Here is a 24278-nt window from a genome sequence, read left to right on the forward strand (position 1 = left end):
TCTTCTTCAGTACTACACAGGTTACAACAATTTGTCTTTTTATTGAGCACCTTAACAAATTATGCCTTAACAGCGAATTTCCGGAGAGGGTACAGGCGTTCCTTCCTCTGCTGTTTTTTGGTCTTCAGGCTTTCCTCGTGCTTATTAAGTCTGCGGCGCATGGCACGGGTCTTCTTGGGCCGAAGGTCCAGGGGCTTGTATTTCTTGCCCTGTTTTTGAGAAAATAAGACATGACCCTCAAGGCAACCACATGTTACCGATGCATAAAACCTGGGAGAAGACACTCCAAATCAAGTGACCGGAAGGTATTAATTTTAGTAATTCCTGGAAGGGCTATCATCTTTCCAGGGTTATGAAATCATCAAAGTCAGAACTATAAGGACCTTCAAGATCTAGTCCAAAATCAGTTTTGCAAATTAGACCAAGGGAAGAAAAGTTACTTGTCCAAGGTCATGGTTAGTGGCAAAACCATGATTCAAAGAAAGGCTTCATCATGCTGGCTTGAAACAACTGTAGTTTTAGAGCTGGAAAGGCCCTCACTCAACTAATCCAAGTACCCCATTTGCCTGATAGGCATATAGAGAATTAAATGTAGAATCTGAATCCAAGTCCTCTAACTCTAGAATCCTGTTGGGGCCCAGAAATGACTTGAGTTCATATAGCTAACTAGAGATAGAGGCAATGGTCTCCTCATTCAGTGCTGCTTAAACTCTCAAGTCTCAATTCCATATGAGGGGTTGGAACTCAGTTTTAGAAGCACTGAAGGAGCTGCAAGTGGAAAAAGTTTAGGAGCCCTGTCTTAATTCAGTCTTTCCTCCCACCAGGGCTTCCGCCACACTACAGCTCATGGACTAAATAAATCCTTTAGCATTCAGGTACCATTCCACATGCAGGAAGCTTAACTAGACCACGTCAGCCTGAAGAAAACTCTTCCTCTTTTCAACTCCCACACTGCTCATTACCATTTATCTGATTGGGCTGGGAGCGTAACGAATCATTAGAATGACATGGCAGCCTCCTGCCCAATCTCACAAATGGAAAACACAGCGTCTGTAACAAGGGAGGTGAAATACTACATTGGATTCCGCGCTAGCCAGATCAAATGTAAAATTTTTCTCTGGATGCTGCATTTTAGGAAGAATGTTAACACTGGAGAACATCCAGATGGGCTGACCAGATGGGTTGGTGAGGTGATTACAAATCATGCCAGAAATTAAGACTGGTTTAAAGAGAGGGAGACATTTAGCCTGGAAGGGCATAAATATTTCTTTCAAATACTGAAAGGCTATTATAGAAGATAAAATCAATTTGTTTTGCTTGGTCCTGGAGAGGAAAATCTACCTCCTTATTCGTGCTGAGGATACCATGATGCTCCAAAGTACTCAGGTTTACAGTCTCAAGAACAAATCCTAATTCTTCCCTCTCCCTAAATCCCACTCCTCCCTAGCTAATCAGGTAGTTGTTGAATGCTTTCATTTTATTTCTACAAACTATCATGTTGATATCATTCTATTCCCAGGAACATCACACTATTTATATTTCAGGTTCTCAAAACATTCCCTTGTTCCATTTTTTCATGCAGCTGCTAAAATCATTTCCCCAAGGTATAGGTCTTGATCACTCCAGAATCTTCAGTGACCACCAACTGCCTCTAGGATAAATACAACCTTTTCAATAAGGGACTTTCACAATGTGGCTCCAGACTAATTTCCTATTATTTCATGCTCACTCTGGCCAAACTGAACAACTAGCTGCTGTCTGGCTTGACACTCCAAGCCTTCTACCCAATTATGCAGTAGAAAGGATGCTGATTTTGGAAGTGGGAGACCTGGGTGCACTTTCTGGCTCTGTCATTTAATACCTGTGTGACTTTGTGTCAATCATTTTGCCTCTTGGGCCTCATTTTCCTCATCTGAAATATGAGGAAGTGGATGAGATATGATCTACCTATAAAGTCCTTCCCAGCTACAATGCGGTTAATCTTAAGATCTGCACCTATGCATACCTGAAAAGCCCCAATCTAACAGTATGCTTTCAGTCTTCAAATCAGTTTATATCTACTTATCTGTGTCTATATTATAATTATCAGATATAATCTAAGCTGAAACCAAAAACAGTTCCTTTTAGTGGTTCAATCCCAGTGGATTGAACACATTACACAGTAGATGATTAATAAACATTTACTCATCATGGGCTAGATATAAGGAAAAAAATCTAGCAAGTAGACAGACCAAAAACATTCAAGCAGAGGCAAAAGGTGCACCTATTAAATATCACTTAGGTATGAGTTGAACTGGATGAATTAGATCACAGCTTCTATGATCCTCTGCCCCAAGAGTGCTTGGCTTAAACAGGAAACATTACCCAAAGCAGTCTGTCCCCTTTTCCCTGGGAAAATCTTCTTACTGCTACCTAAAGCTTGCCTCATTTGTAACTAGCACCTATTAGTCTTAATTATCCTATCAGAAAACACCTGCTTTTATTAAATTGGCATGATATGAAAGGTTTCACCTGCACTCACACCACTCCTTAATTTCCTTTTTCTGGGATCTTAAGTCCCTGGTTCCATGCAAACCACCTTAGAAAAGGAACAAAGAAATGCAAACTGTACCTTTTGGAAAGCTCACTGAGTTAAAGAAAGACAGTTTTTATGCTTCCCAGCAGGAGAATTCTGTAGCAAGAGCAAATTCACACTTTCTCTGTAAGTCAGAGCAGTGCTGGGTGTGTGTCTTGCAGTTCAAGTCAATTTTAACCACAAGATAGAGACACTAAACTTCTCAGAGCTCAACTTACCTTATAGAACTTCCTGAGGTTCTCTTTCTGTGTCTGGTTGATGACAGTCAGGACTCGGGCAATAGATTTTCGGACTACTCGACTGTTAAAGAGAAAGATTTCAGTTTAAGAGGTAAGGAAAAATAGGGCCATGGTGCATCCTATGTACTCCAGCCGTATGCCCTGGTATCAAACCTAGAGTGCTTAATCAACATTTGCTGGAGGGAAGTATTTTTACGTAAAAAGTCCGGAGAACCATGAATTGTTATAGAACATAAAACACAGACCTCAGAACATGGAATGAGGTTGAAAGGAACCTGGTCCAACTTTATAGATGAAGGAAATTGAAACCCATGACACAAATGGTCTTGTTCAAAGGCACATGCTTGTTAATGGCTGAATGTGGTGCTCTTTATCTTTCCACTGCTATAGGCTGTTTCTCAATCTTTGTTATTTCGTAGGTACATTTCTTAAAACAGACATCAAATTTTGGAGGATAGAATCTAAAAATCAGTTAGTTAAACCCCTTTTATTTTAAAGGAAATCAAGACCCCAATAAGTGACATGCCCAGGGTAAAGGTCCTATAAAGGCCCTTTCCAGTTCTAACTGTACTTTCCATAACCCCGGTCGCAACCTAAAGAATTTTCAAAGTGCACTCTGAAAACCAGAGGAGCAGCAAACTACATAAATCAACTTCCCTGCTAAGTTTCTTTAGGAGGTGAAGATACTCACATCTTAGATAACTTGGATGCTGCTCCTCCAGTGACCTTGGCCACTCTCAATTGGGAAAGTTCCACCTTTAAATCATCTAACTGTTTGAGTAGCTCCTCCTTCTTCTTCCCACGAAGATCCCTGGCCTTGATTTTTGCCTGTCAGAAACAAAAGAGATTAGGAATTAAAGCAGGTCAAAGGATGAGGCTGGGGTGCTTGGGAATAGCAGAAGGCTCCCAATTAGAGGTAAGTGATTACATTTACTGGGGAAAAGGTAGGAGGAACCCGGGGCCCTTTTCCTCCCTGAAAACCAAGAGCCTGAACATCTATCATTTAGTTTTCCCACCATCAATCTGTGCGGCAGGACAGCAGCAGGGATAACACTCTCTTCGTCCCCTCCACTGCCATTTTACAGATGAAGCCCAGACATCCTAATTTGTCACGTAAGCTAATTAGCGCCGGAATCTCTCCTAACTCCGAGTTCGCGGCTCCGCCAAAATGAGGACACAGCCAGGATTAGGAAGTTAATGGAAAGGGTTAACGGGCACAACCCCGGGGAACGTGGATTCTGGCTCCGCAGCCTGGCCTTGCCGGGCCTCCCCAGGGCCCCCGGGGCCTCGGCCTGAAGAGAGCCCCGAGCGCCGCGCGGCCCCGCCGCTCCCTCTTCCCTCCCCGCCACCCTCCCCAAGGCCGGAAGGACCCGCGCTGAGGCCGAAGCGCCCGGATGCCGCAGCCGGAGGCTCGTCAGGGGTGAACAGCGCCCCGGTCCGCGGCTCCGGAGCCTCCACCTCCCGCCATCGGAGCCCGGGCAGAAGGCCCCCGGGTGCGACGCGGAGCGGAGGGCTCCGGAGCCCGAGGATGGCAGCGGATTCCCCGCGCAGAGCTCACCATGATTTCAGCTCAGACGCACAGCCACCAGCTTGAAGGAGAAAGAGGGAAGGGGAGGAGCCGACCCTGAGAACTACTACCGGGTCAGGGCGCGACCAAGTAAACGGGAGGAAGGGTGAGATGTACGGAGAATGGTACAGCCCGCCCAGAAAGCGAGTTGGGGAAGGGAAGGAAGGGAGAGGAGGAGGAGGCAGACAGTGGGGAGGGAACAGGCCCCACAAGGCACACCCACCCATGGTTAAAGCCGAGGATGCTCTAGAGCTTCTTCCGCCCTCCTGGATTCCTCCCCCATCGAATTTCTCTGAACACCTTGGACCTCACCTTTAGAACACAATATAGGGCCTCAGTTTTTTCCTTCTGTAAAATCAATCAATCCTACCTTTCCAGTATTCTTTACACATTTCTGACCTGTACATAACCTAGCTGTCCTGTCTTACTGATCTACTTGTTCTGTGGGCAACACAGGATTATTCAGCGCCAGTCTCCCTGCCTTTGCACTTGCTGTGCCCATGCCTGGAATTCATTGCCTTCACAGATCCTCCCGACAACCCCCTTTCAAAATCCCTTATTTCCTTTAAGATTCAGCTCAATCCTACTTTTTATATCAAATCATTCCTGATCTCACTAGTTTATAAGGTACTTTCACCAATAATGACCTTGTATTCATTTTACATTTAAAGATATGTAGATATGTATATACACTTACATATGCACATGCTGTCTCCTCCATTAGAAAGTAGCTCCTTGAGGGTAGGCACTGTTTCATTTTTGTCTGTATTTCCAGAGCTTAGCACAGTGCCTGAAATACAGTGGGTGCTTAATAAGTTCTTGCTGACTGATCCATTCTGGGGACAATCACACACTGCCTCCCTCACCAATGTGTCTCACAAGAAATAAAGGAATAACAGCATCAGATTTAAAACTGGAAGGAACCTTAGAAACAGTCTAGTCTAATAATCTTTGTACAGATGTGGAAACTGAAGCCCAAGGAAGTTAAAGGGTCAAGATCACACAAATGGCAAGAAAACCAGCATTCCAGGATCTGAACTAGATCATATATGTGGAATCAGGGAATATTAAAATATATAATGTTAAGACATATAATAGGATAGAGATGTAAGAACACAGAATGTTAGAGCTGAGAAGAGCCTTTAAGAGTTAAAGGGCCTTCAGAGATCCTTGAAGACTTATCCCCTCATTTCAAAGAGGTTCAGAAAACAATAATATCATTCAAAATCCACTTTCTTGACATCTGTACCTAAAAGTTTCAAGCCAGCAGAAGAGCTGAGGATAAAATCCAGGCCCTTTGAATCTCAGTTCAATGTTCCATTCATTCCATTTATAATGCCTCCTTGTAACTATAAAGTGCTAAAATAATAAAGGGCATCATTATGAATTATTATTATACATCAGTGTTTGATATAGCAATATTTCTCATAACTACATTTATTTTAGTGGTAGAAGGAATCTGGACCAGAGTTCAAGAAACTGGAAGGATCTTGGTTTTTAGTTTTCCCTCCCAATCCTATTCTTTAGGGATGTAGGAAAGATAAGGCAGTCTTTTTGGAACTCTCTAGCTGTGTTCTCTGACCACAACCCTGGGGTATCTGGAACCTGAATTGGAATGCTGGCTTTACTACTTCCTCCCTATGTGATCTTGGGCAAATCACTTCCTTCTCCGAGCCCTAAAAATGAAGGGATTGGATTTAAAGTGTCTAAATTCCTTACTAGGATTGATTCTCTGATGTCACTTCATTCTTGGAAATTGTTTGGTTACATCTAGCTCACACACAGAACCTGTCAGCAATTAACATCTCTAATATATAGTTCCAGTTGATGCTAAGCAACAGAGGCAGGGGCAGGGGCTGTTTCTGTATCTGGTACAGCACCCAGCAGGCTGTGGGCGCTTCATGAATGTCAAGTGACAATAATAACTGCTCCTTCTCCCACTGAGGATGTCAATCCCTAGCTCCGAGATGTGGATTGCTTTCCAAAGTGCCTTTTGGAGATAGGGAATGGAAAATGAGTACCATGTAACACATCTCTATAGCATTTTAAGATCCACAAAATGCTTTCCTCATAAAACTATGACACAGGTAGATCAAGGCAGAGAATTTGCCACCCATTCAGCCCAAAGGTTTCCCAGGACATAAAAGAACAGAAATTGGTGCCTCTGGGTCAGACCAGGTGAAGATTGTTGGGCCTTCACATAGTTCTCCACTGTCACTCAGGTAATCTTGCACTTCTCCTAATGCCCTTTCTTGTTTTACTTTCTTTGTGCCTCTCATATCCTGTAATACTACTGGATAATCATGACCTGGATTTCATTTTTGTCTTTTGGCAGGTTGAGTTTTAAAGCCTGGGAGACTGTATGGACTCCTGGAAAAGATACTAAAGGGAAGTAGGAAACAGATTCTAAGCTGGATCTTAGTCAGAAGGACACTGGATTTGGAGTCCAAGGACCAGGTTTCAATCCTTGCTTTTTCAGATTAGTGACTTTTGGCAAAACATTTTCATGCACTGGGCTTCAGTTTCTTAGTCTTCATTATAATGGGGTTTTGACTAGGTCATCTCTAAGGTCCCATCCCCTTCTAAATCCTATGTGGCTCTGAGCAGGTCACTTCCCTTCTTTGGGAATGTCTGTCCCTCTGTAAGCTTCATTCAATAAACATTTCTTGGACAGCTCCTCTACTTATTGAGATCTGTGATTCATCAGTAGTAAAGGCAAGGCAAAGATGAGTGATAGTCCTGGCTCTCCAACAGCTGTAATTAAATGATCAAAAAAGAGAATATTTGTAAAGCACTTAGCAGTCAGGTTCTCCTAGGAACCTCACCATTCTGCAAAATCACATTATCAGCCTTGGTACCGACCTCATCAGTACCCTCTGCCTCTGGGACCCCTCTGATTAAAGGGGAAAGCTGTTCTCCATGCCTAGAATTCTCTCCCTAATTCCACTTCCTTACTTCTCCTTCCTTAAAGTTCCTTAGATTGTAAGCTCCTTGAGGGCAAGATTGTATTCTGCCTCTTTTTTATGCCTAGCATTTAGCACAATTTAGTACATAATGGGTGCTTAATAAATATTTAGTGATTGACTGAAATAATATATTGATTAACTACAAGAAGCCTTTCCCACTCTTCCCTCCTACTAGGGCCTTCCCTTTTTTTCTTTTTAGATTAAAGGGGTCATCCCTTGACAAAGAGGCCTATTCACTGAATGGGTATTAATTCACTCAAAGTGAGAACCTGAAAAGTCTTCGCCTAAAAGAGCCAGGGTCTCCCACTACATCCTGGGCCATCTCCAGTGAGGCTGGTGACCTGGCACAGCCCTCCCTCACTCAAAACCAGGTCAAGGGCAAGTCATGTCGTCATCTCCCTGACGTCATGGTCCTCTCTGAGAAGGAAGGCCGAACACAGGCCTTTCCTCTGGGGCTGTCTCCCCCTCCTCTCTTCGTAGCTGTCCGGCCAGTCTCCTGGGCAGACTGAGATCCGGGAGAGCAGGGGCCTTTTCTCCGCCTCCCTGACCAGTGCCCGCTGACTCCCTGGGCCAGCAGGGCACAATCACTCACAAATTCTCAGACGGCGAGGTCTGGGAGGGGCCTCAGGGACGCTCCAGCTGCCCTTTCTAGATTCGGGCAGAAGAAGACGGTTAGTCCTCAGCCCTTCTTACTTCCCTGGGCTGTTGCTGATGGGGTAAATCCTGACACACTCGCAGTAGGGCATCGGTTTGGAACGATTATTTACCACCACGCCCCTCCCCCGCCCCGCAGCCGCCAGCCGGCAGAAGCGGCCCGGGGTCAGCCTCGCCGGCGCAAAGCAGCCTCCTTGCCTCCCCAAGCCCAGCCCCGCCCCCTCGCTGACCGACATCCGCTTCCGGCCCTGGCCGGAAGTGGGTGTGCGTCGCGGCGCGGCGCGCGGCGCGGCGGAGTCGTCTCCGGAGCGTTGCCGGGGCCGTTGCCGGGCTCCGAGCGCTGTCCCTGCGGGGTCTTCTCGCTCGCGCTCTCGCGGTCTCTCGCTGTCTCCTCTCTCTCTCTCTCCCCCGGCCTTGCGCGGGAGGCGGAGGCGGCCGCCGCCATGGCTCGGAACACGCTGTCCTCGCGCTTCCGCAAGGTGGACATCGACGAGTTCGACGAGAACAAGTTCGTGGACGAGCAGGAGGAAGCGGCGGCGGCCACGGCGGCGGAGCCGGGCCCCGACTCGGACCCGGACCCCGGGGAGGTGGACAGCCTCCTGCGGCAATATCCTTCCGCCCCCCGCGCGGGCTCCGGGGAGGGAGAGGAGGAGGGGGCGCAGGCAGGGAGAGACCCAGAGGAGGGGGGGAGGGGTCGGGGAGGGGAGCGTGGCGAGGTGGCGAGCGCCGGTCACCCCCGCTCACCCCCAGAGCCTTCCAGGGCCGCCCCGCGATTCCGGACACCCTTCTCCGCCCGGCTGCATCCCACCGGTCCGGCGGTTCGGAGATTCCTCTCTCCCCATCCTAGTTCTGTGCTGCAGGTTTAGCTTTTCCGGTACATTGTAGAACCCGCTCAAGGTAGGAAACATTTATCGAGGGTCCCCCCCCCCACGCACCTCAGGGGGTCAGCACCTTGTTTTCCCCTCTGGTGATTTGCACCTCCATCCCTGCTTTGTGTAAAGAGATTGGCAGCCTCCGGGAACTTGCCCCCGAAGCCCTGGGACTCTGGCTTCTCCAAGTGTTCTGATTTCCCCATCCCACCGGCCTGGGACTGAATACAGGTGTGAGGGCCGGAGGGATGGGCCAAGTTGGGAAAAATGTGGAGTGGTTGGTTTTACCTGTTCAGAAATGGAAGGGGTGGGTGTCTTTAACTGCATGGGACCCCACCCTACGGAGTGGAGATGTAGGGGGGGAAATGGGGCAGGAAATGGGGCCCTTCTCCTCAGCCGGTCTGGGGAGTGCCCAAGGTGATCCAGTGCTGAGTAATGGATGGGGTCAGAGCAGTTCCAGATACAGATCTGCATTCATTAACCGTGCTTCATACCCTCATGCTGTGACAGGGATCGAGCCTTGTTAAAAATAGGTGTGCGGTGGGGGAGGGGAAGTGAGGGAAGCAGTTTTAGAATACAAGAAGGCCCCGTGGATTTTTTACCCCTGCCTGGGAATAGAAAGGAAAGCTGGAAGGGCTAGTGCTGGTTCCCACTGTCTGAAATTGTGACTTTCTTCTTTATTTCCCCAGAAGTACTTTTTTTTCTCCTGCCTAGAATGTTTGGCTTCTAAAAATAGCCTCATCTCATTCTCTGTTAGTATATTTTTGCTATTTCAACAGCTTTTAGTGTTCCTTGTTTGGCATATCTTTTCTCCATATTGTTTCCCTTTGAGGTTGGAAGCAGTTTTAGAGATTTTAAAAAGTGAGACAGCTTCTCATAAAGGCCAAAAATAGGCTCCCTAAACTCTGGAAGTGGTCTTATTTCTGGCTATGGAAGCAAAATCTTTATAAGCAGGAAGGTTATCAAGTGGCGCTTAGCTGTTCATGACTTCAGAAAGAAGAATATACTTCATTTTATTGATGGCTATAGTCAGCTATGTCTCTCTGGTACAACTTCTAATAAAGAAGTTTGACACATAATGTGCAGCTTTTATTTACCCAAAGATCCTTTAATTGGTTGACTCAGTCTCAGAAAATAAGGACTACTCCAGGGAGCAGTCTCAAGTGGAGGAAATTTAACAGCTCCGTTGAACAGCTCCCTGTTTTATGTCTGAGGTTTACAACAACCCTGTGAGGACAATAATGCAAACATTATCACTTTGGTCTGACTGTACTTTTTCTTTTTTTGATCTGATCATACTTTTCTCTCCTTAAAGCTGACTTGTTAAAAAAAAAATCATAACTATGGCTTGCAGTTGGTGTTTTTTTAATGCATCTCTATGCATCACAGGGCCTGTGATTTCACTGCTGTAGGGAATTCTCAGAAAACTCACTCTTTGCATGGCTACATCATCTCTGCAACTTAGTGTCTTAGAAAGTTGCCTAGAGCACTGAGAGGGCCAAGAGTTGCCCAGGATCACAGAGCCCTTGTGAGTCAGAGGTCTTGGCTTTAAGGTCAGTTCCCTGTCTATTATGCCTTGCTATTTCTAATTTTAATTGCATACTTTTCTTTTGTAAAAAAAAATTTGAGGTGTTAGTAGAAAGAACTCTGTACTTGAAGTCAAAAGACCTGGGTTTGAATTCAGTTTCTGCTTCTTATTGTCTTTGTGACCTTGGAAAAGCAACTTAGCCTCTTTGGGTCTCAAATTTCTGTAAAATATGGCTAATACTATAGTCAGTGGAATGTAGCCTGCATTCTTCAAATGAAACAATGGATCATAGGAAGTCACAGGATTTTGAAGAGACTTGACATCTAGTCTTAAGGTTCTCAAACCTTTTGATCTCAGACACCCTTATTACTCTTATAAATTATTGAGGATCTCAAAGAGCTTTTGTTGCTGTGGGATTTAGTTATTAATATTTTTGTTGTTCAGTTATTTTCAGTCATATGACCCTTTGTGACCCCTTTTGAGGTTTTCCACTTTTCTGGAGTCTTTCCTTTTCCTACATTTCCTTCTCCAGCTCATTTTACTGATGAGGAAACTGAGTCAAACAAGGTTAAGTGATTTGCCCAGGGTCACAAAGCTAATAAGTATCTGAGGCCACATTTGAACTCAAGGAAAATGAGTCTTCCTGACTCAAGGCCTGGCACTCCAACCACTCTGCCACCTAGTTGCCCTGCTATTAATATTTACCACATTCAGAATTAAAACTGATAATTTAAAAAAAATGTTTATTAACTCATTACACATTAACATAAATTTTTTTCTGGAAAATAACTTTTCCAAAAGGAAAAAATATAGTGAGAAGAATTTTACATATTTTTCCAAATTTCTTTAATGTGTGGCTTAATAGAAAACAACTGATTTTTGCTTCTGCAGTCAATCTATTTTGATATATTAGTTTTGGTTGAAGTAAAGGAAGAAAATCAAGTCTCGCACATATATGTAATAGGCAGATCATATCTTAATATTGTTATGAAGATAATTGTGATCTTGTGAACCATCTTGAGGACTTCTAGGGGTCCTCAGATGACACCTTGAGAACTGCTGATCTAGTCTTGTGTCCTCATTTTACATTGAAGCTAACCAAGGCCCACAGAGAAGTGATTTGTTTTAATGTTATGGGGTTATTAATGAGTGAAGGAGTAGGGGCTTAAAGCAGACTCTTATCTGTAAGTTAAACACAATTTTTATTAAATGATGGTACTTCTGGCTGTAGTAACATAAATTCTAATGAATATTTTAAATTTTAACCTTTTTGTCTGAATAGAAACATTTTTAGAAATGGGATCTTAAAAGACTGGATTCCAGTCTTACCATTCAGAGCTCTGCCATCGTATTTCTCAGCAAAACGGAGGCAGAAATGAAGGTTATTAACTTTCACCTGCAAAAAGGAAGAAATTTTTTTTTTCCATTGGACTAGTTGTTATGTAGAATACATGGTGTCAGAGTTAGAAGGGACCTTAGAGCCTATCTAATCCAATTCTCATAGTAATAAGAATCTCTTCTACATATACATTCTTGACAAGTAGTCTTTCAACCTTAGCTTGAAGACCTACAGTGAGAGGAAACTCAAATAATTGCTTGTTTGGTTGTTTGACTTTGTAACCCGCAGGACGGACCAGATATGAGACTTACAAAGTGAATATAAAATTACTTAAATATTTCAAACCTATCCCTTTATTAACACTGATAAACAATTCATTGACACAAACTATATCAGCAGTAGACATAATAGGGGACATATAAATACATTCTTGAATGAACTCAGGAACAAGAAGGGTCAAATGATATATCATTAAATACTAAAATATCAGGTAATTCAGGGGGTTAGGAAGGTGTTGTGGTTTGAGAAGGTGAGGAGATAAAGGACCTGTTGCAGACCTCTTGCCTAAGGTAGAGAGAGCTTGTGTAGTATAATGGATGGGGAGCTAACCTGAGTCAAGATGACCTGGATTCAAGTCCTGCCTCTGATCCAGATTTACTTTGTGACCCTGGGCAAGTCATTTAACCATGTAGTGCTCCAGGCAACATTCTTAAGACACTAAATTGTAGAACCATTGCTGATGGGATTTGGAACAGGTAGTTTCCTTACCAGTTATTGATGAAATCAGAGGTCTGCAGGTGCAGATTAAAAAAAATAGGTGAAAAGGATCAGCTTGGGGACCAAGCAATAGGCTTCCAGTGGCACCTGGCCCATCTGCTTGGGGAGGGACCAAAGACCTCTGACAGTGTACCCTTCCCCCTCCTCAAATGGTCTGGCTTACAGGCTTGAACTTTAGGGCCAGTATAGTAAAACAATGATTTCATCTTCCCAAATTACATTGTATTATAGATCTCTAAAATCATAAATAGATTTACATCTGGACCAACCCTCTCATTTACAGTTGTGCAAACAGACCCAGAGATGCTAAGTAACTTAGAGTCACAATAAGGGGATGAAGTGGCACTTTAGTCTAGCATACTTTCCATTGTGCCATTCATAGCAACAGAGTAATAATTAGAGCCAGAGGGAACTTGATCTAGCCCACCCCCACCCCCATTTTATCAAAAGGAAACTGAGACTTAGCTTATGGGACTTACCTAAGATCACACAAGTGATCTTTGTAGTAGAATTTGAATTCCCTACTTACAGAGGTAACAGCGTTTTAACATTTCATTTTACGCTCACATCACCTCTGTAAGGGTTTAGGTAAGGGACTGTTTATACCCATTTTACAAAAAAGAAAACTGACATTTGAAAAAGTGAAGTGATTGCCCAAGGTCACAGTGCTAATAAGTGGCAGAGATGGGACTCAAATGGCTTCTGACTCCCAGTCTTTTCTCTTTCTTAAAATAACAATACCTAATATTTATATTGTACTACAATATCTTATTTGTTCTCTCTTTAATCTTTGTGGACCATTAGCTGCTGCCGTACTAGAGATAAAGGGCTGAAATTGCAAATACCTGATTGAGTTCCATGATGATTAAAACAGAAAAGAACCTTGAAACAAAAAGAAAATAAATAGAATCTCAAAACAGTACAGACTACTAGACTTGAAGTGACTTTTATTTAAAAAAAAACAAACACAAAACGATCATTAATAACATTTTGCTTTGTTGTCTCAGCCTGACATAGTGGGGGAAATGTTGGATTTGGAATCAAGAAAACCTGGGTTCAGATAACATCCCTGACACTAGCTCAGCAATCATGGGCAAGTCATCCTGTCCGAGCTTGTTTCGTTATCTGTAAAATGGGCATAACTGTAGTATTCACTTCACAGGGTTTTTGTAAGGCTCAAATCCCTAGTAAATACCAACTGTTACTGACAAGTCATACACCCCACAGCAGATCCCCTAACAAAGCACATTTCCTGAAAAAGTTAGTTTGCCAGCTGTTAACAGAAAACATGGCTATATCCTTTAAATTTGACAGTACAGTATTAATACTTAACATTGTGTTTGACCTGAGGTTTCTTAGCCCTCCATTGTTGTATTCATTGCATAGTATCATGTAGTATTCTTTTGACTCTTCCATGTGTGCTCTATATCACTTTGTACAAATCTAGAAGAGTCTTCAGTGATATGCTAGTCCCTCCCCCACATTTTACAGGTGAAGAAACTAAGACCTTGAAATGGCACTTGATTTGTCTGAAGTAGCTAAAGTAGTTAAGTGGTAACTGGACTAAAACCCAGGTTTTCTGATTTCTGATGTTTTTCCTAGTATCCTGCAATGCCGCCTATATTATCTGGCTCAGGGCTTCTTAAACTTTTTCCACTTGAGACCCTTTCAGCATTTCTTAAACTGTGGGTTTGCAACCCACAGTTTAAGAAACGCTAAAAGCTTATAACATGAAAACAGTTTTGAGTTGAGAATTATCTTTACCTGTAACAAGATTTATTCAAGTGCCTTTAGAATATACCCTAACTAAAACTCATTCACAATGAAGTATAATTCAAATAAATGGAAGTCACTGATATAAAATACTTTGACCATTTTGATAGAAGAGATAAGACTGGAAGGGGATTTATTGGGGAGAGTGGAAGGATGGAGGATTGTGGAAGAAAAAATAAGACACAAATGATTTTCCTATACTAATAGCATATTAGAACTGGGAAAAGACTCAGGTCCAACTTAATTTTATAGATGAGGAAAAAGAGCCAGAGAAAAGTGACTTAAGTCCACAAGATGTCTTGGAATCTCAGTTGGGAGGGACCATAGAGGTTATAATAGTGCAATTAATACCTCTACAATATATGAGGCTTGCTTGAAAATCTCCCATGATATGAAACTTACTTGTTGAGACAGGCTGTCTCTTTTCTGGACAGCTTTAATTTTGAGGAAGTTTTTTCTTACATTAAATCAAAACCTGCCTCTGAAAGTTCTACCCATTTTTCCTACTTGTAGAAAAAGTCTAATATATCTGAATATTTCTAAATAGCTATTATGTCACTCCTAAGTTTTCTCTTACTCAGCTCGGAAATCCTCAAGGCCATCAATTGTTCCTTATCTGCAAGTGACAGAATCAGGCTTTGAACCAGTTCTTTTTTTGACTCCATGGCTGCGATTTATTCACTATACCATCCTGCCTCTTACTTGATGTGTCTGGTGAGCTACCTGTAGGGCAGAGTGGTAGACAAATGTTTGAGGGAGTATTGGTCTTTATTTAGGCAGAGAACTGTATAAAAATTCAGATGGTGCTTCATTAGATTTAGGAAGATTGTTTATATACTTAGTTCAGAGAATGCATTAATTTGGAAGTTTCATTGGTTTGAGCTATGGAGGGACTTGACTGAGCCAAGGTTATGTATGTATTTGGTCTATGTTTGAATTTTTTTTTTAAAAGGCCACACCATATTTTAAAAGAGGAAATTAAGACCAGCAGATGTAATGTAGCTAAAAATACGTGTCACCTTTGGGGATATAACCTAGATTTTCTCTAATGTACTTTGTTCTGAATACAGAACAATGTATGTGAATGAAATACTGTAATTGAAGTTGGGAAGAGAAAGGTTCTGATAGTTCTGCTGTGAACTGTTCACTAGATTAATTTTGAGATATTAATCAGTGCTTTGGGATTTCACTGGTTCAGACTAGACTTGGAAGAAGACAGTGAAAGTTTATAGTTTAATCTTCATTTCCTTGAGAGTTTAATGATCATAAAAGCTTCTTTGAATGCAAGTAAGGCATTTATGCTTACTTTGGAAATGTCTGCAGATTAAATTAGCTTTGTTGCAAATTTGTAGGCTGTGAGACTAAAGGTAAAACTTCTTTTTTCTGAATAATAAATTCTCATTTTTATAGTACTTAAGATGTACCAATTACTTTTCCTCACAATAACACTTGGGGAGGGAGGGTCAGCAAGTGTTTATAGATGTTTCACACATAGGTAAACAGGCTGATAGAATTTGGTCCTACAGGATCAAATCAAACAAAAAACATTTATTAAGCACCTACTGTGTTGCCAGTTACTGTGCTGGATGCTGGGGATTACCAAGATCCCCAAATGGAACAGTTCCTGCCCCCATGGTGTTTAGTTTATTGGTGGACCAACATAAGGAAATGTAAATCTGGGTAAGCACACACAGAGTAAATAACTTCAGGTGGGAGAGGTACTAAGCAGCTAGGGGACCTCAGAATGACCTCATGTAGAAGGTTGGACTTGAGCCAAACTTCAGAGGAATCTAGGTAGTCTGTGACCTGGAGGTGAGAGACTAGAAGGTCCTTAAGGTATGAGTAACAGCAGATAGGGCAGTTTGGCTAGAATGAAGGGGGAGCAATTTACCCCAGACTTTTAATGCCACCACTTGGGCTTTCACCACCACTCATCAAGGCACAGGACTGGTTATAAAAAAAACACTCAAGCTCTTAGCCTGCCCTTTTTCACATATTACTGGGGGATGAGAGGGAGGAATGAGAGGAGGATCCTATTTGACTTTCTGATCCTAAGAAGTTAATGAACATGTTTAGTGTAGCAGGCTTAAAAATTCTATCCCGTCAGAGTGATCCTTGACTGGCAGTGATGCACAGGTGATATGCTGAGAGCATTTCATGCAGCTTTACGAAACTCCCCTGTCAATGCGAAGAATCAAGCAGTCAAGGTAAACAGGATCGTAGTTTTGGAAGTGGGATATTGGGTACATATTTTCACAGACGGATCTTGAAAACTACCCCAGCTCCATGTCATACACAGCCTCAACAAAGAATAATGTGGGTTTGTTCATAGAGCTAAAATTCATTTGTAAATAGAGCTTTTGCATTATTCCAGATTCTTTTAGCCATTTGTGAAATTAAACAAATCTTGCAGAGCAGCACAGAGCCAGAAAATTGTAGGGCATAGGCCGTTAGTGCTGGAAAAGACTGTTGATGTTGGAAGGGTCCTGAGAATGTACAGCAAGGATCTTAATCTAGGGCCTATCAAGTTTTTAAAAACATTTTTATAACTATTTAATTATATTTGATTTCCTTGTTAATATATGTATTTTATTCATTTAAGAGAATTATTCTGAAGAGGCCATAGATTTTACCAGACAGTCAAAGGAGTCCATGATACAAAAAAAGCTTATGAACCAAGATAAGACCTTAGGACATAGAATATTGGTGCCAGGAAAGATCTTGGGTTGTAAAATATTTGTTCTAGAAAGGACCTCAGGATCAGGATGTAGAATGTTGGCACTGGGAGGGGTATCAGGCCTTAGGGTTTTGCCCCTGAGAGGGACCTGTGGTTGGATTTTGGCTAGTCCTAGAAGAAGCTTGGGGGAGGGTGGGATGTTGGTTCTGGAAGGACCTTGAAGAGAGTAGGATGTTAGAAATGGGAAAGGCTCTAAGAAAAGGTGACTATCTAGGAAGATTATTCTGGTAGTGGTGTGAAGGGATAATGAATTAGAACTAGAAGAGATCTTAAGAGATTAGCTGCTCTCATTTAATCAAGGAGGAAGCTAAGGCTCCTGATAGGGAAAGTCACATGCCAGATGCCACACACCTGGTTAATGATGAGACTAGATTCCAGGTCAGGTTTCCTGGCTCTGAGTTCCCTGTTACTTGTAGTACATGAGAATGCCACCCAGATGATTTTGTACATGACATGCACTATGGCAATTACAATCTCATGGGCTAGGTAATATCTTTAAAAGCTTCAAAAAATGGTTTTAGATACTGATTATTTGAAAAAAACTTTCTGAGAGAGGACATTTAAAGATTGGCTATATAAAATGTGATCTCATAAAAGATGAGAATAGATTGGAATTTCACATTGTTTTTATTAATGTAACCACAGGGTCACTGTTTGTATGTAAAACTACATAGCAATACAGAAAAGCCAAAGAAAGGGCCATATGCCTTTCTTTTGACTTCCATTGAGGTAGAAATGTACAGTGTTGCTTCTCTGCCTTAGTTATTGTTAATTAGATAATATGAGGATGCATTTGGACTGTATAATGCTAAATGTTTGGCTTTAAATAACAGTGATAGCTCACATTACAATAATGCTTTGTTTACAAAGAACCTTGTGTTTACTAATTTGATTCTCACAGTAGTCCTATGGGAAAGGTAGTACAAGGTTTATCTTCTAAATTTACAGACAAGGAAACTGAGGCAGAATGATTTACTAAGGTCAGATAGTTAGCTGCTACAAACCTTAGACTTCAAGTCAGGGATTCGCATTACAAATCCAGAGCTGATTCCCAGCACTGCACTGCTTTTCATGATCAGAGAACGTGTTGGGAGAGTAAAAGTGATTGCTCTGTTGTCTGATATATGGATGGTTAGTTCTCAGGATTATCTCCTGATCCTATAAGAAAAAATGAAGCCCCCACCCACTTTCCCACTCTGTGTGTGGGCACCTTGTCTTGTCTACCACTTGCCCTAGAATGGCTCCTTGGATCTCACCACTCTTTCTTCTGTCTTTGCAGGAACGGGCCCAAGGAGTGGTACTGAAAGTGCTCACGAACTTTAAAAGCAGTGAGATAGAGCAGGCTGTACAATCATTAGACAGAAATGGCATTGACTTGTTAATGAAGTACATTTATAAAGGATTTGAAAAGCCCACAGAGAATAGCAGCGCCGTGTTACTTCAGTGGCATGAGAAGGTATGTGTTTCTTCCTTCGCAGGGGTCTGTTCACGAAACAAGTTCTATGTACAGTATGGCCACTGTTTCTTTTTTATTTTAAAGAGTTTTGTAATCGCTTTAGTACTTCTTAAGTGCCTCACTGAGGCAGAACACCTCTCCAAGCCTTGGTAGATGGTTTTTATGAGTTATCGTGGCCAGCAATGAGTCTAGCAATGAGCCTATCCCGTTTAGCAAGGTGGACTCCTTGTCCTTAGCACTACTTATGTTCCTTGAAGTTTTTCAACTTTATAAGACCTGCCAGAACTAGTTCACAGGCTGCAGTCAAGAATCAGAGGAAGACTAGTGGTGGTGGTATTCCCATTTTACAGATGAGAAAACTGAGGATCAAAGAGACAAGAAATTGCCAAAAGTCAAATACATATGAGTTTAGTCACATTCAATACTAATATATTACAATATAATAGATACTGCTGCTATATATACTAATAAATGATTTATTGAAAGTCATGTTTCTGTAATATTTGATGGTTTACAAGATGCTTTCCTATTGTATGATTCATGCAGCATCCCTAAGAGAGGCCTGTCAGGTGTCTTGAAGCTTAGAAAGGCTAATCACCTTAGGAAACAGTATGTACTCTTTGGGATATGGGGCTAGGAATAGCACATCCCAGCTAGGAGCAATTTTTGCCCATGGAGGTTGGTGCACTGACTGGGTCAGGCTGTTCTTTAGGTAAACCCAGTCTTTACTGATCTGTTGAGCAAAGACAGGTGTGGTATTTCAGTACCTGCAGTGGCAAAACTTGTGGGGAGTTACATTTCTTGCTCCCTTATAGACTGAATTGGTCAGAGCTGAGAACATATGTAACAAGTATTCTTTGGCTTATCTAAAGAGATGGTCATTGTGACAGTTTGGGAAGATGATTTCCAGAATAACAGTGTTTGGATATTAATAAAAACTTTGCAGTGTGGGCTAGTCCTCTTAAGTATAGTGTTACAATTTGTCATTTAAAGTTGTTACACAGATCAGTCTGTTCTCTAAGTTAACCCTGTATCTAATTCATTGCTTGTCTGGGATTACTCAGTGTGTGAGATAGCTTTTGTTATGAAAAAAATTAGCAGGAGAAGTGCAGGTGCTCTCGTTGTTGGAAAGACTTCAAAAAGAAGCAGTTCTAACGCTGTGATCCTCCAAGATTTTGTGTGACTAGAAGACAGAATTAGGAGATCTGTCTGGGTTTGGAGGGACACTTTTAGGAAGGTGAATTTCAGTTTAATGTAAAAAAGAACTAGATAATCTAAGGCATTCATTAGTAGAATGGTTGGCCAAGTGGACTGGAATGATCAATGGGCATGGAATCAGATGATGTTCTAGGCTATAATTCCTTCGTTGGTAAAATGAAGCTGTTGGATTAAATGTTCTTTGAGCTCTTTTTTAACTTTGATATTCTCCGAATCTTCACTTTGTGGACAGTGAGTTCATTTTCACTGCAGGTGTTCAAGTAGAAGCTTAATGACCACTTGGGGACGATCCAGAGAGAATTCATACATTGGCAGGGTTCGTACTAGGTCACATAAACAGCAGCAGCAACAATTTGTGAAGTTACTTGCTGTGTGCAGTTCACTGGTAGAGGTTACAGAAAATACTCAATTTAGATAAGATATAATCCTGTCCATGTGGCGCATAAAGTCTAGTTTAGTAGGATGAGTCAGCCTGGATGATGGTAATATTACAGTATCATTATAAACACATAAGAAAGGTGTACAAGAAAGTCCTGGGAAAGAGGGCGGTAGTTCAGGGAATGCTTTATAGAGGCAACGGCATTTAGAATAATAAGTTTTGTTTTTGAAAAATGGGTAGGAGTTTAACAAGTGAAGGAGAAGGGGAAGACATTCCTTGTAGGCACAGGACAAGTGTGGCAGGAAATCACAAGACATATTTGGGGAACAGAGTCCATTTTGGCTGGAGTGTAGACTGTATAGAAGGGAGAAATAACAGAAGTCTAGAGATGTAGGGAGGTCCCACATTATATAACACAGAGGGGATTGCATTTTGTTTGGTAAAAATTTTTTGAGCAGAGGAATGACATGGCTAGATTATGCTTAAGGTTATTCTAGCTACCACATCGAAGATGAATTGGAGAGAAATTGGAGGGGGAAAAGACTTGTAAAGATGCTGTTGCAATAGTATAGGTAAATGATAATGAAGACCTGAATTAGGTGGGGACAGGAGGAATGGACTGAAGGAGACAGATATTGAGAGGTTTTTGGTTTTTTTTTATTTTGGAGGTGGAATCAGGATCTGGTGGTAATTGAAAGATGGTGGGAAACCTGAGAAATCCAAGGTTTGTGCATGGAAACAAGGTGGAGGTTTAGGGATAAAGATAATCAGATAAGTGTAGGACAGATTTCATTTGGGATGTAGGACATCTAAGTAGAGAGGTGGTTTGAGGTGCTTATGTGGAATGTGAGACATCAGGATTGGGGATGCAGATTTGGGAATCTTGCATAGATATGGTCAAAGTAACTGGAGGAGAGGGTCAACGCCAGATGCTTGGAAACTACTTGAATTAGTGATGGTAATGTGGAGAGGGAAGGGGAGAGACAGACAGAGACAGACTGAAGCAGGATAGGAGAAAAGTGTCCTATATGAAAGGTGTCAAAAGCTATAAGGTCGAAGATGTTGTGAGATAAAAAGTGGCTACTGGATTTGTTGATTAGGAAATCATTGGTTCCAGTGGAATGATGGCAACAGGATTGAAGAAAGAAGTAAAAGAAACTTTTGTAAGGAGTATACTTGTAAAAATTCCCTCTGGTGTCCAGTTTTTCTCCCTTTGTACTCTTTGGAACAGGCTGTATTTCTTTTCTGTTACTTAACAAATGTGTGACACAAGTATTCCTTGTAACGTCTTGTTTCCATGAAAGCACTGCTGCTAGGTGAAGCATCCGTACAGGGGCAGTTGATTCTCTGCAGACAGGACTCCGGTTGGCACTATAAACAAGTGTGATGCTCAGTGGTTTTCACAAAAAGGTAGCTTTAATGAGGTATCAGATCTTTCTGGTGCTTTGGCCCACCAAGTCTTAGTGGAATTTGGTTATGATGGTGTTGGTTGGCACAATACTGTGTAGAGTGTGCCTGAGGAATGATTTTCACTCTCTAAAGAGCCAAGGTGAATTTATCTTACCTAAAATAATGCCTCTACCGTAGAAGCACAGAAATATTTTCATGTGGCTGCCCACCTCATCTGGTTCTGGCTTGATTAGTGGGAGCATTTCTGCTCAGTATTATCTGCTTCCTCACCCCAATATTGCTGAGGATTCTGGTCACTATGGAGTCTTGAGGAAAAACCTTGGAGGATATCATAAATGAATCATTATACTCTTCTGGACTGTTACAGTAGCCTCTGAAGCAAATTTTTCCCAGCATTCTTTTACCCTTTGCAAACAGTCTCTCAGGATATATTCTCTGATTATATAACTCTCTTGCTTACCTTTTGCTTATCACATAGTCCAGACCCCTAAGCCTAGCATTCAGACACCAACCTACCTTTCCAGACTTATGTCAATACCTTCTGTACTCCCAACTAACCTAGATTGCTCTTGAATATGCCCAAGATCTTTTATCTTCTGTGCTTTCAGGCTATTCTCTGTGCATATGAAGTCTCCCCTCTCAACGCTGTCTCACAGCAGGAAATCCTACCCATCTTTTTATTTTTCTTTTCAGTTCCAAATTCTCTGTCTATCCCCTTCCCCACCCATGGAGAAGGCAAGAAATATGATACTTATTATACATATGAAGTCATACAAAACATTACTGCATTAGTCATATTTTGGGGGGAAGGAAGGCAAGAAAAATTTAAAAATACCCATCTAACTCAAAAGCCACTTTCTAGGAAGGGACCCCAAACCTATCTCCACTTCACCTTGTGGACTTTATATCCCTATCACTTCATTTGTATCTTACTAATCAGAATCCCCTACTAGACAAAGCTCCACAAGAGCAGGAACAATGTTCTGACTAAATGTAGTAGTGTGTGCCAGTGCCAGCACTGGATATACTTACTAAGCATAAGTATTTTGCACAACTCTTAAGACTGAGGTGCTGAGCTGCATTGGCAGAGGCAGTTCCTTACCAGGAGGCTTAGTCCAGAAAGGAAAAAAAAATATGCACATAGAATCTGAGATTTAGAGAGGAGCTCAGAAATCATTTTTGTCACATAAATCCCTTGTCATTGATGGCTTTTAGTCATAGAACTAACCTGGAGTTGGAAGAGAAAGCAATATCTAGATAAACATTGACATGAGTAGGATGTTCCTTGGTAAACTCCGTGACAAGTGGTCTTCCAAATTGTTGTTTAAAAGCCTTAAACAGTGGGGAACACACTTTGTGAGGCAACCTTTTTCATTTTTGGTTATTTGGTGCTTAGTAGATAAAGATTAGAAGAATGCAGGTGGATACAATGGGAAGAATATTATAAATATACTCAGGATAACAGGCTGAGTCCCAGCACTGATAGTGTCTGTTTGAACTGTGCTTCTCTAAAAAGTAGGATTCAGATTTGCAATCTTTGCCTCATGAGATGGTATTGTGAAGAAAGTACTTTGTAAACCTTCAAGTGCTATAGAAAATGTATAATAATGACTAATTGGGTAGGGTGGCGGTGTTTGTGGCTAAATGATCTAACCTGTACTATTGGTCTCCTTTTCTCACTCCAATAGGCATTAGCAGTAGGTGGTCTAGGTTCCATAATAAGAGTTCTCACAGCAAGAAAAACTGTTTAAAAAAAGACTTTTAACTTGCACTGAGAAGAACAGAAGAGTTTGGGGGACCCAGGACAAGGAAGAAAGAATAATGGAGAAGACACTGGCCCATCTTCCCCAAAACTACAATGAATCTATTTCAGACCATTCATTTGTTGAAAATGCTTTTTATTTTTGAGGTGGAGGGGGGGAAACCCAATGTTCTGCTGCTGCCTTTTCTGAATCCTGCACATGATCTGACATTCTCCTTTGCCTGGGAGTAACAGAATTGCCACCAGTGAAATTGGATATTGGAGAGAGGAGGATTCATTCTGCTGGTGGGTGCTCCTGGGCACTGCTGATGTAGAATGTTGGGATGCCTTTGGCAGGTGTAGAATTTTTGCTGCTTGGAAAGGGAGTGCTTGTTTGGTGTTATATTTTCAAAGAATCTGAGGGTTTGTACAGAAATAGTCTTCCTAGAGGAGGGAGGCAGACTCTGGGGCTGATTTTTATTGTAAAGTGCCTGCTGGATCAATAAAGCTCTTCACTCATTAGTATATTAATTTTTGGTGTGTTTCATCCAGTAAAACAGAAGAGTGATGCTAAATGGCAGAGGTTCTGAGTTGTTCAGGGAGACTGACCAAGAACAGGAGAGCTGCATGTCTTGGCTCTTAAGCCATGTGGATAAGATGCAGCTTGTGGCCATTAGCTCTGCATCATGACCTAAAGTGATGGATCACAGGAAGGCAAAATGATGTTTGGTGTTTAAATATTTATTGTTTCATACAACTTCAAGTTTACCTTGTCTGTACATCTTGGTTCTTAAGTTAATAAAGTACCAACCACATTTAATACTTTGTCCATATTTTAAAAGTGTTTTTATATGGCTTTCTCAGAGGGGTTTTAAAGGGGCAAAAAATGCTGGTATTGATCACAGATTTGTGAATAGCAGGTCATCACAGTGTAAAGTATCATAGTATTTCCCAAACACAGAGAATATAGTTTTACTAATAACAAGACAGATTTTCCTTTTGCTCAAAAACAACCCCCCAAAAACCACCCATGAGAAATGAGTGGAGGCC

General features: G+C 41.9%; 2 protein-coding genes across 6 annotated transcripts; one reads left to right on the plus strand and one right to left on the minus strand.

Annotated features, from left to right (window-relative positions):
• Window positions 1-21: 21 nt before the first annotated feature.
• On the minus strand, window positions 22-9039 carry RPL35 (ribosomal protein L35). Of its 5 annotated transcripts, XM_072631905.1 has the most exons (6): window positions 7940-8152; window positions 5631-5740; window positions 5079-5171; window positions 3506-3642; window positions 2794-2875; window positions 22-209 (listed from the first exon to the last, which is right to left on the minus strand). In XM_072631905.1, exons 3-6 carry the CDS (start codon window positions 5136-5138, stop codon window positions 60-62), a joined length of 429 nt encoding a protein of 142 aa, XP_072488006.1. In that variant the 5' UTR covers window positions 5139-5171; window positions 5631-5740; window positions 7940-8152; the 3' UTR covers window positions 22-59. The 5 variants fall into 5 exon arrangements, with proteins under 5 accessions (XP_072488006.1, XP_072488008.1, XP_072488005.1 ...); XM_072631907.1 differs by lacking the exons at window positions 5631-5740; window positions 7940-8152 and adding an exon at window positions 8937-9039; XM_072631904.1 differs by lacking the exon at window positions 5631-5740 and having other exon boundaries at window positions 7940-8232.
• On the plus strand, window positions 8249-24048 carry ARPC5L (actin related protein 2/3 complex subunit 5 like). Its single transcript, XM_072631903.1, has 4 exons — window positions 8249-8608; window positions 16422-16494; window positions 18304-18480; window positions 23176-24048. The coding sequence occupies exons 1-4, from the start codon at window positions 8445-8447 to the stop codon at window positions 23236-23238; spliced, it is 477 nt and encodes a 158-aa protein (XP_072488004.1). The 5' UTR covers window positions 8249-8444; the 3' UTR covers window positions 23239-24048.
• Window positions 24049-24278: the final 230 nt, after the last annotated feature.

This window comes from Notamacropus eugenii, chromosome 1 (assembly GCF_028372415.1).
Source record: "Notamacropus eugenii isolate mMacEug1 chromosome 1, mMacEug1.pri_v2, whole genome shotgun sequence".
Taxonomy (NCBI): Eukaryota; Metazoa; Chordata; class Mammalia; order Diprotodontia; family Macropodidae; genus Notamacropus; species Notamacropus eugenii.